The 12,500-nt window shown below is 34.7% G+C and overlaps 1 protein-coding gene across 2 annotated transcripts in view; it reads right to left on the bottom strand.

The window, feature by feature from the left end:
- The window catches only part of znf385d (zinc finger protein 385D), a 264,331-nt gene that overhangs the window by 196,236 nt on the left and 55,595 nt on the right, over positions 1-12,500 (bottom strand). For both annotated transcript variants that reach the window (XM_061956540.2, XM_061956548.2), the window contains exon 2: positions 8,182-8,327. In XM_061956540.2, the coding sequence (XP_061812524.1) occupies positions 8,182-8,327 (146 nt within the window). The remainder of the gene's footprint in view (positions 1-8,181; positions 8,328-12,500) is intronic.

Here is a 12,500-nt window from a genome sequence, read left to right as displayed (position 1 = left end):
CTCAAGTAAATATTTGGGTGACTACTCCTTACTTTTACTTGAGTAATAAATCTCTAAAGTAACAGTACTCTTACTTGAGTACAATTTCTGGCTACTCTACCCACCTCTGCTAATAATGTTGTTGTATGCACACTGTGTCGAGCGGAAATGGCCTATCATAGCAGCACAACGGCAGCGTTCTTGCCATCACCATCAACTAGTCAATCGTCCGCGTGAGTATACGTTGTCATCATTACACAAAAACATGAATGTGTCATTTGTATCTGCGTTGTAAATTCATAAACTAAAGCACCGTTTCGCTCTGAGAGGAGCGTTTGGCATGCCTGTTCAGTGTTTACAAAGACGCGCTCCTCTTTAACGCTAACGTTAATTAGTTGTGCAAATACCTTTTACAACATTAACAATTACGTATACTATGTACAAACGAACAATTAACTTTTACTTTAATCATACTATCATTGTTGTGTTATTAAGCAAAATAAGCAAAAGTTTTACTTTTGTTGAAATGTTTACACTGTTGTTACAGAATATTTCGTTTTGCACTTTTTTGTATTGGATGTTTATCTTTATTTTTGCACATTTTAGCAAATAAGCAATACTTTTACTTTTGTTGAAATGTTTACACTGTTGTTACAGAATATTTCCGTTTTGCACTTTTTTGAATTGGATGTTTCTTTATTTTTGCACATTTTAAAGCAAAATAAGCAATACTTTTACTTTTGAAATGCTTATACTATTGCAGAATATTAAGATTTGCACTGGATGTTTACTTTTATATTTGCACATTAAAAGCAAATAAGCTACTTTTAATTTTGTTAAATGTTTACATTGTTACAGAATATTTTGTCATGTTGTTGTCAATGTTGACTGAGTGGCCATACTTTTTTTTTTGTAAATAAAAGCCATGCCTTTTGAAAAAACTGGCTTCATTTATTTTTTCATCTTCATTTTAAATAAAAAAAATAATCGGTAAAAGGAAAAATAATCTATAGATTAATCGAAAAAATAATCTATAGATTAATCGATAGAAAAATAATCGTTAGCTGCAGCCTTAATACACACACATATATATACAGACACATACATACATATACACACACATACATACATATACACATATATATATATATATATATATATACATATATATATACACACACATATATATATATATACATATATATATACACACACACACACATACATATATATATATATATATATATATATATATATATATATATATATATATATATATATATATATATATATATATATATATATATATATATATATATATATATATATATATATATATATATATAGTTTATACATAAAGTTATCGAGTTTTGAGAAGCAGGAAGTTATTGATATCGGTTTGCCACATACGAAAGAGGCTGGTACCGGTGCAGATGTGAAAAGATGGGAAGTGTAGATGACTAAAAGGGATCCATGTCAAAAGTAGGGCAAAGAACATGGGAACAGACCTGCAGTGTGAACACGGCCTAAAAGGAACATGTGTGAGCGTAACAAGGAATGTTTGGCAGACAAATGTCGCTTAGAGGAACGTAAATTATTACAAAAGGCAAAACCCCTTTTCTCACACACACAGCTTGAGAATGTGTCATTTACCACTGAAATTCACCACTTGTCTTTTTCTCTTTTGAGCGTTTTACGATATTCTTTTCCTTTTCCCAAGGAAATATTCACCCAGCAAACTTAACGCTGGAAGCCATCTTTCCTCTCCCACTCGCTGACGGCGGGGACATTCTCTGAGGGGTTATTTTTACGACTTCTATGTCTTATAGCACACCAGAAACCTTCTCCCGGCGTCCAAAATAAAATAATAATAATCATAAAAATGTCCAGTTCGTGAAGCTTTACTGCCAAACAGCGTTGTAGTGTGTGGTTGCCATAGTGACTATTCTGTATAACAGTGGTTCCCAATACTCTTTTCACCAAGTACCACATGAAAAAACATGATGACCAACATTACAATTATAGTAGCGTAGTAGGCATAAGTATTCATTAAAAAAACAAAGCAAGTTTATTCAATATTTTTGGCCATTGCAATATTACACACACTTTGAACAGTAACACTGTGTTTGAATATTTAAGTGACTCTTTGGCGTACCACGAGATAGAGCCGGCATACCACAGTTTGAGAATCAGTGCATTAAAGGGATGATTTCCAAAGATGTTGTGGTAAACATCCTAGACAACTACACGTTCGACAAATTTAACGTAGTTTACGTGTTTTATATACAAAATCATTTTGAATCGCAACCAAACTATCGACTTTCAGTCGACAATTCAGCTTTTTAGCTCGATGTCTAGCGCTCGCTCGACTCAGGTTTGAACACTTCCTTCCCGGGCTACACCCGCGTTTTCCTGGACATCAGCTTCCGAAAAAAAATTACTTACGTGTTATCAAAAACATCAAAGATTTAGCTTCTGTGACAAACCTAACGAATATGTTTTCCCCAAAAAAATAAAATTTTGAGCTTTGGATAAAGCTAGCATTCGTGTTTCTGTAAACATTGAACACAATTAAAGATCTACGAAATTAACGGACATGTTTTCCAAAACACAACTTAGCTTCTGCGACAAACCTAAAATATATGTTTTCAATAAAAAAAATATACAATTTTGAGCTTTCGATAAAGCTAGCATACCTGTTTCTGTAAATATCGGACACAACTAAAGATCCATGTATGAACTTAACATACGAGTTTTTCAAAACAAATAACACAATTTAGCTTCTGTGACAAACCTAACGAATATATTTTCCCAAAAAACGAACATTTTGAGCTTTGTATAAAGCTAGCAGTTGTGTTTCTGTAAATATCGAACACAATTAAAGATCTACGAACTTAACGTACGTGTTTTTCAAAACAATTTACACACATTAGCTTTTGTGACAAACTTAACGTACGGGGTTTCCCTATAAAAATTAAATTTTGAGCTTTCGATAAAACTGGCCTACCTATTTCTGTAAACATCGGACACAACTAAAGATCTATGAACTTAACGTACAAGTTTTTCAAAACAATTAACACAATTTAGCTTCTGAGACAAACCTAACGAATATATTTTCCCAAAAAAAGAACATTTTGAGCTTTGGATAAAGCTAGCATTTGTGTTTCTGTAAACATCGAACACAATTAAAGATCTACGAACTTAACGTACGCGTTTTTCAAAACAATTTACACACATTAGCTTTTGTGACAAACTTAAGGTACGGGGTTTCCCTATAAAAATTAAATTTCGAGCTTTCGATAAAGCTGGCATACCTGTTTCTGGAAACATCGGACACAACTAAAGATCTATGAACTTAACGTACGCGTTTTTCAAAACAATGAACACAAATTAGCTTCTGTGACAAACCTAACAAATATGTTTTCCCAAAAAAATAACATTTTGAGCTTTGTATAAAGCTAGCATTTGTGTTTCTGTAAACATCGAACACAATTAAAGATCTACGAACTTAACGTACGTGTTTTTCGAAACAATTTACACACTAGCTTTTGTGACAAAGTTAACGTACGGGGTTTCCCTATAAAAAATAAATTTTGAGCTTTCGATAAAGCTGGCCTACCTATTTCTGTAAACATCGGACACAACTAAAGATCTATGAACTTAACCTACGTGTTTTTCAAAACAATTAACACAATTTAGCTTCTGTGACAAACCTAACGAATATGTTTTCCCAAAAAAATAACATTTTGAACTTTGTATAAAGCTAGCATTTGGGTTTCTGTAAACATCGAACACAATTAAAGATCTACGAACTTAACGTACGCGTTTTTCAAAAACAATTTACACACATTAGCTTGTGTGACAAACTTAACGTACGGGGTTTTCCTATAAAAATTACATTTTGAGCTTTCGATAAAGCTGGCCTACCTATTTCTGTAAACATCGGACACAACTAAAGATCCATGTATGAACTAAACGTATGAGTTTTTCAAAACAATGAACACAATTTAGCTTCTGAGACAAACCTAACGAATATGTTTTCCCCAAAAAATAACATTTTGAGCTTTGGATAAAGCTAGCATTCGTGTTTCTGTAAACATCGAACACATTTAAAGATCTATGAAATTAATGGACGTGTTTTCCAAAACAAAATTTAGCTTCTGTGACAAACCTAACGTATATGTTTTCAATAAAAAAAAATACAATTTTGAACTTTCGATAAAGCTGGCATACCTGTGTCTGTAAACATCGGACACAACTAAAGATCCATGTATGAACTTAACGTACGTGTTTTTCAAAACAATGAACACAATTTAGCTTCTGAGACAAACCTAACGAATATGTTTTCCCCAAAAAATAACATTTTGAGCTTTGGATAAAGCTAGCATTCGTGTTTCTGTAAACATCGAACACATTTAAAGATCTATGAAATTAATGGACGTGTTTTCCAAAACAAAATTTAGCTTCTGTGACAAACCTAACGTATATGTTTTCAATAAAAAAAAATACAATTTTGAACTTTCGATAAAGCTGGCATACCTGTGTCTGTAAACATCGGACACAACTAAAGATCCATGTATGAACTTAACGTACGTGTTTTTCAAAACAATGAACACAATTTAGCTTCTGTGACAAACCTAACGTATATGTTTTCAATAAAAAAATTAAATTTTGAGCTTCTGATAAAGCTTGCATACCTGTTTCTGCAAACATCGGACACAACTAAAGATCTACGAACTTAACCTACGTGTTTTTCAAAACAATAAACACAATTTAGCTTCTGTGACAAACCTAACGAATATGTTTTCCCAAAAAAAGAAAATTTTGAGCTTTGTATAAAGCTAGCATTTGTGTTTCTGTAAACATCGAACACAATTAAAGATCTACAAAATTAACGGACGTGTTTTCCAAAACACAATTTAGCTTCTGCGACAAACCTAACGTATATGTTTTCAATAAAAAAATAAAATGTTGAGCTTTCGATAAAGCTAGAATACCAGTTTCTGTTAACATCGGACACAACTAAAGATCTATGAACTTAACGTACCAGTTTTTCAAAACAATTAACACAATTTAGCTTCTGAGACAAACCTAACGAATATGTTTTCCCAAAAAAATAACATTTTGAGCTTTGTATAAAGCTAGCATTTGTGTTTCTGTAAACATCGAACACAATTAAAGATCTATGAACTTAACTTACGCGTGTTCCAAAATAATTAACATAATTTAGCTTCTGTGACAAACCTAACGTAAGTGTTTTCCCAAATAAGAACATTTTGAGTTCCTGATAAAGCCAGCATACCTGTTTCTGTAAACATCGGACACAACTAAAGATCTATGAACTTAACGTACGAGTTTTTCAAAACAATGAACACAATTTAACTTCTGTGACAAACGTACCGTATGTGTTTTCAATTAAAAAAAGAAAAATTTGAGCTTCTGATAAAGCTAGTATACCTGTTTCTGTAAACATCGGACACAACTAAAGACCTATGAACTTAACGTACGTGTTTTCCAAAACAATGAACAATTTAACTTCTGTGACAAACCTAAAAATGTTTTCCCAATAAAATAACATTTTGAGCTTTGGATAAAGCCCGCATTCGTGTTTCTGTAAACATCGGATACAATTAAAGATCTATGAACTTAACGTACGTATTTTCCAAAACACAATTTCGCTTCTGCGACAAACCTAACGTATGTTTTCAATGAAAAAATACAATTTTGAGCTAATGATAAAGCTAGCATACCTGTTTCTGTAAACATCGGACACAACTAAAGATCTATGAACTTAACGTACGTGTTTTTCAAAACAAAAAACACAATTTAGCTTCTGTGACAAACCTAATGAATATGTTTTCCCCAAAAAATAAAATTTTGAGCTTTGGATAAAGCTAGCATTTGTGTTTCTGTAAACATCGAACACAATTAAAGATCTATGAACTTAACGTACGCGTTTTTCAAATCAATTTACACACATTAGCTTGTGTGACAAACTTAACGTACGGGGTTTGCCTTTAAAAATTACATTTTGAGCGTTCGATAAAGCTGGCATACCTGTTTCTGTAAACATCGGACACAACTAAAGATCCATGTATGAACTTAACGTACGTTTTTTTCAAAACAATGAACACAATTTAGCTTCTGTGAAAAACCTAACTTATATGTTTTCAATAAAAAAATTAAATTTTGAGCTTCTGATAAAGCTAGCATACCTGTTTCTGCAAACATCGGACACAACTAAAGATCTATGAACTTAACCTACGTGTTTTCCAAAACACAATTTAGCTTCTGCGACAAACGTAACGTATGTGTTTTCAATTTAAAAAATTACATTTTGAGCTTCTGATAAAGCTAGCATACCTGTTTCTGCAAACATCGGACACAACTAAAGATCTACGAACTTAACGTACGTGTTTTTCAAAACAATTAACACAATTTAGCTTCTGTGACAAACCTAAAGAATATGTTTCCCCCCAAAAAATAACATTTTGAGCTTTGGATAAAGCTAGCATTCGTGTTTCTGTAAACATTGAACACAATTAAAGATCTACGAACTTAACGTACACGTTTTTCAAAAGAATTTACACACATTAGCTTGTGTGACAAACTTAACGTACGGGGTTTCCCTATAAAAATTACATTTTGAGCTTTCGATAAAACTGGCATACCTGTTTCTGTAAACATCGGACACAACTAAAGATCTATGAACTTAACGTACGAGTTTTTCAAAACAATTAACACAATTTAGCTTCTGTGACAAACATAACGAATATGTTTTCCGAAAAATTAAATTTTGAGATTTCGAATATGTTTTGAGCTTTGGATAAAGCTAGCATTCGTGTTTCTGTAAACATTGAACACAAAGATCTACGAAATTAACAGACATGTTTTCCAAAACACAATTTAGCTTCTGCGACAAACCTAACGTATATGTTTTCAATTAAAAAAATAAAATTTTGAGCTTTCGATAAAGCTAGCATACCTGTTTCTGTAAACATCGGACACAACTAAAGATCCATGTATGAACTTAACATACGTGTTTTTCAAAACAATTAACACAATTTAGCTTCTGAGACAAACCTAACGAATATATTTTCCCCAAAAAATTACATTTTGAGCTTTGGATAAAGCTAACATTTGTGTTTCTGTAAACATCGGACACAACTAAAGATCTATGAACTTAACGTACGAGTTTTTCAAAACAATTAACACAATTTAGCTTCTGAGACAAACCTAAAGAAATATATTTTCCCAAAAAAATAACATTTTGAGCTTTGTATAAAGCTAGCATTTGTGTTTCTGTAAAGCTGGCCTACCTATTTCTGTAAACATCGGACACAACTAAAGATCTATGAACTTAACGTACGTGTTTTCCAAAACACAATTTAGCTTCTGCGACAAACGTAACGTATTTGTTTTCAATTTAAAAAGTTACATTTTGAGCTTCTGATAAAGCTAGCATACCTGTTTCTGCAAACATCGGACACAACTAAAGATCTACGAACTTAACGTACGTGTTTTTCAAAACAATGAACACAATTTAGCTTCTGCGACAAACGTAACGTATGTGTTTTCAATTTAAAAAATTACATTTTGAGCTTCTGATAAAGCTAGCATTTGTGTTTCTGTAAACATCGAACACAATTAAAGATCTACGAACTTAACGTACGTGTTTTTCAAAAAAAGCTACACATTAGCTTTTGTGACAAACTTAACATACAGGGTTTCCCTATAAAAATTAAATTTTGAGCTTTCGATAATGCTGGCCTACCTATTTCTGTAAACATCGAACACAATTAAAGATCTACGAACTAAACGTACGCGTTTTTCAAAAACAATTTACACACATTAGCTTGTGTGACAAACTTAACGTACGGGGTTTACCTATAAAAATTGAATTTTGAGCTTTCGATAAAGCTGGCATACCTGTTTCTGTAAACATCGAACACAATTAAAGATCTACGAACTTAACGTACGCGTTTTTCAAAACAAATAACACAATTTAGCCTCTGTGACAAACCCAACGTATTTGCATACGAGCTTCTGTAAACATCGGACACAATTAAAGATCTTTGAACATGCTTGTTTTTAAAACCATCAACAACCAGTAACCCTGAGTGCATGTTTTTGTCAGGAAATCAAACGTTGGCGAGACAGCAGGCCCACCATCGAAGGTCCAAACAACAAAGTGCGACTCACCGCGTTGAATCTTGGGAAAAGTCTGACGGCCGCTGAGACGTTGTCCATGGGAAAAGGAAGAAAAGGCTTCATGCCAAGAGCGCTGTGAACAGACGGCATGGCGGGCCGGGCCACGGCGGGCATGAGGCCGTTGTGACAGCTGTTACCTGCAGGGGGCGACAACATTTGTACGTGACGTCACTTTTCTATACTTTACATTGCACTGGTTTGATTTGATTTTCATGCTTGCTGACCAACATTATTGCCAGCGTTAATGACAAAGAAGCTTTTATTTTAAGTGAGGATCTTCTGCACCGCGTTGACACTTTAGAGTTAAAACAAACATGTCCTGACATGAAGTGCTTTTTATTGCCTATGTGTGCTCTGTTTACTCCCGACATTTGCAAAGTCCTGCTCCAAACATCTGTTCCACATGAAGAGTTGGCACCCACGGTTCCCACGGGGTAAATCCCTCTCCAGTGGTCTCGCAAACACAACTCTTTAAATGTACCCCGTTTGTTACCATTAAGCACGTTTGTTACCATTAAGCATGTTTGTTACCATTAAGCACTTTCCACCACACTTTTGCCCGTGCAGTCTGTCATCGCACTGAGCTCAACTTTAAACATGCGACTGCAACACTAACTTGTGCACGCGTACTAGAAGCTGTTGTGGAGTCAGCACGTTTTACTTGGAACTCACTCAAGAACATGCACAACATGTGATATGTACGTAGTATCATGCAATCCACTGATTGTCAGCGCTGATATTAAGTATTTTGACGTGGATCGGTCTTTTCTAAAACTAGAGATCGACCCATTATTGGCGCTGGTCTTTGGCATTTTGATGTATATTAGTATCAGCCTTTTATAAAACTACTACATATCGACCCATTATCGACGCTGATACTTGGTGTTATTTAGCATTTTGACGTGTATCGAATCCGCCTTTTATAAAACTACTAGAGATCGACCCATTATCGGTGCTATTTAGCATTTTGACATATATTGGCCTAATATAAACCTAGAGATCGACCCTTTATCGGCGCAGATTATTTGGCATTTTGATATAACAGTATCAGCTTTTTTAAAAACTACTAACAATCGACTGATTATCGACGCCAATACTTGGCATTTTGATGTGTATCAGCCTTTCATAAAACTACTATAGATCGACCCATTATCGGTGTTATTTAGCATTTTGACGTGTATCGTATCGGCCTTTAATAAAACTAGAGATCGACCCATTATTGGCGCTGATATTTGGCATTTTGATGAATATCAGTATCAGCCTTTTATAAAACGACTAAAAATCGACCGATTATCGACGTTGATACTGAGCATTTTGATGTTTATCAGCCTTTCATAAAACTACTATAGATCCACTCATTATCGGTGTTATTTAGCATTTTGACGTGTATCTGCCTTTTCTAAAACTAGAGATCAACCCATTATTGGCGCTGATATTTGGCATTTTGATGTATATCAGTATCAGCCTTTTATAAAACGACTAAAAATCGACCGATTATCGACGTTGATACTGAGCATTTTGATGTGTATCAGCCTTTCATAAAACTACTAGAGATCGACCCATTATTGGTGTTATTTAGCATTTTGACATGTATTGGCCTAATATAAACCTAGAGATCGCACCATTATCGGCGCTGATATTTGGCATTTTGATGAATATCTGTATCATCAGCCTTTTATAAAACTACTAAAAATCGACCCATTATCAACGCTGATACTTGGCATTTTGATGTGTATCAGCCTTTCATAAAATTACTAGATATCGACCCGTTACCGGTATTATTTAGCATTTTGACGTGTATCGTATCAGCCTTTTCTAAATCTACTAGAGAGCGAGCCATTATCGGTGTTATTTAGCATTTTGACGTGTATTGGCCTACATAAACCTAGAGATCGACCCATTATCGGCGCTATTTGGCATTTTGATGTATATCCGTATCAGCCTTTTAAAAAACTAACAATCGACGCTGATACTTGGCATTTTGATGTGTATCAGCCTTTCATAAAACTACTAGATATCGACCCACTATTGGTGTTATTTAGCATTTTGACGTGTATCGTATCGGCCTTTAATAAAACTAGAGATCGACCCATTATCGGCGCTATTTGGCATTTTGATGAATATCACTATCAGCCTTTTATAAAACTACTAGATATCGACCCATTATCGACGCTGATACTTGGCATTTTGACGTGTATCAGCCTTTCATAAAACTACTATATATCGACCCATTACCGGTGTTTAGCATTTTGATGTGTATCGTATAGGCCTTTTATAAAACTACTAGAGATCGACCCATTATCGGTGTTATTTAGCATTTTGACTTGTATTGGCCTAATATAAACCTAGAGATCGACCCATTATCGGTGTTATTTAGCATTTTGACATATATTGGTCTGATATAAACCTAGAGATCAACCCATTATCGGCGCAGATTTTTTGGCATTTTGATATATATCAGTATCAGCCTTTTAAAAAACTAAATAAATGATAATGATACATGGGTTGTACTTGTATAGCGCTTTTCTACCTTCAAGGTACTCAAAGCGCTTTGACACTACTTCCACATTTACCCATTCACACACACATTCACACACTGATGGAGGGAGCTGCCATGCAAGGCGCTAACCAGCACCCATCAGGAGCAAGGGTGAAGTGTCTTGCTCAAGACACAACGGACATGACGAGGTTGGTACTAGGTGGGGATTGAACCAGGGACCCTCGGGTTGCGCACGGCCACTCTCCCACTGCGCCACGCCGTCCTACTACTACTACTAACAATCGACCGATTATCGACGCTGATACTTGGCATTTTGACGTGTATCTGCTTTTTCTAAAACGACCAGAGATTGGCCCATTCCGGGTGTTATATAGCATTTTGACGTGTGTCGTATCGGCCTTTTATAAAACTACTCAAGATCGACCCATTATCGGGGTTATTTAGCATTTTGACTTGTATTGGCCTGATATAAAACTAGAGATCGACCCATTATCGGCGCAGATTTTTTTGGCATTTTGATGAATATCAGTATCAGCCTTTTATAAAACTACTAACAATCGACACATTATCAACGCTGATACTTGGCATTTTGATGTGTATCAGCCTTTCATAAAACTACTAGAGATTGACCCATTACCGGTGTTATTTAGCATTTTGACGTGTATTGGCCTATATAAACCTAGAGATCGACCCATTATCGGCGCTATTTGGCATTTTGATGTATATCAGTATCAGCCTTTTAAAAAACTACTAACAATCCACCGATTATCCACGCTGATACTTGGCATTTTGATGAGTATCACCCTTTCATAAAACTACTAGAAATCGACCCATTATTGGTGTTATTTAGCATTTTGACATGTATTGGCCTATATAAACCTAGACATTGACCCATTATCGGCGCTATTTGGCATTTTGATATATATCAGTATCAGCCTTTTAAAAAACTAACAATCGACGCTGATACTTGGCATTTTGATGTGTATCAGCCTTTCAAAAAACTACTAGATATCGACCCATTATCGGTGTCAACATTAACATTTTGATGTGTATCGTATCGGCCTTTAATAAAACTAGAGATGACCCATTATTGGTACTGATATTTGGCATTTTGATGAATATCAGTATCAGCCTTTTATAAAACTACGAACAATTATCGACGTTGATACTGAGCATTTTGATGTGTATCAGGCTTTTATAAAACTACTATAGATCGACCCATTATCGGTGTTATTTAGCATTTTGACCTGTATTGGCCTAATATAAACCGAGAGATCGACCCATTATTGGCGCTGATATTTGGCATATTGATGTATATCAGTATCAGCCTTTTATAAAACTACTAAAAATCGACCGATTATCGACGCTGATACTTGGCATTTTGATGTGTATCAGCCTTTCATAAAACTACTAGAGATACCGGTGTTATTTAGCATTTTGACGTGTATCGTATCGGCCTTTTATAAAACTACTAGAGATCGACCCATTATCGGTGTTAATTAGCATTTTGACGTGTATTGGCCTAATATAAACCTAGAGATCGACCCATTATCGCCGCAGATTTTTTGGCATTTTGATGTATATCAGTATCAGCCTTTTAAAAAACTACTATCAACCGATTATCGACGCTGATACTTGGCATTTTGATGTGTATCAGCCTTTCATAAAACTACTAGAGATCGACCCATTACCGGTGTTATTTAGCATTTTGACGTGTATCGTATCGGCATTTAATAAAACTCGAGATCGACCCATTATTGGCGCTGATATTTGGCATTTTGATGTATATCAGTATCAGCCTTTTATAAAA

This window comes from Nerophis lumbriciformis, linkage group LG04 (assembly GCF_033978685.3).
Source record: "Nerophis lumbriciformis linkage group LG04, RoL_Nlum_v2.1, whole genome shotgun sequence".
NCBI classification, from domain to species: Eukaryota; Metazoa; Chordata; class Actinopteri; order Syngnathiformes; family Syngnathidae; genus Nerophis; species Nerophis lumbriciformis.
Note: the sequence above shows the minus strand (reverse complement) of the source record. Positions and strands in the feature narration are given on the sequence as shown.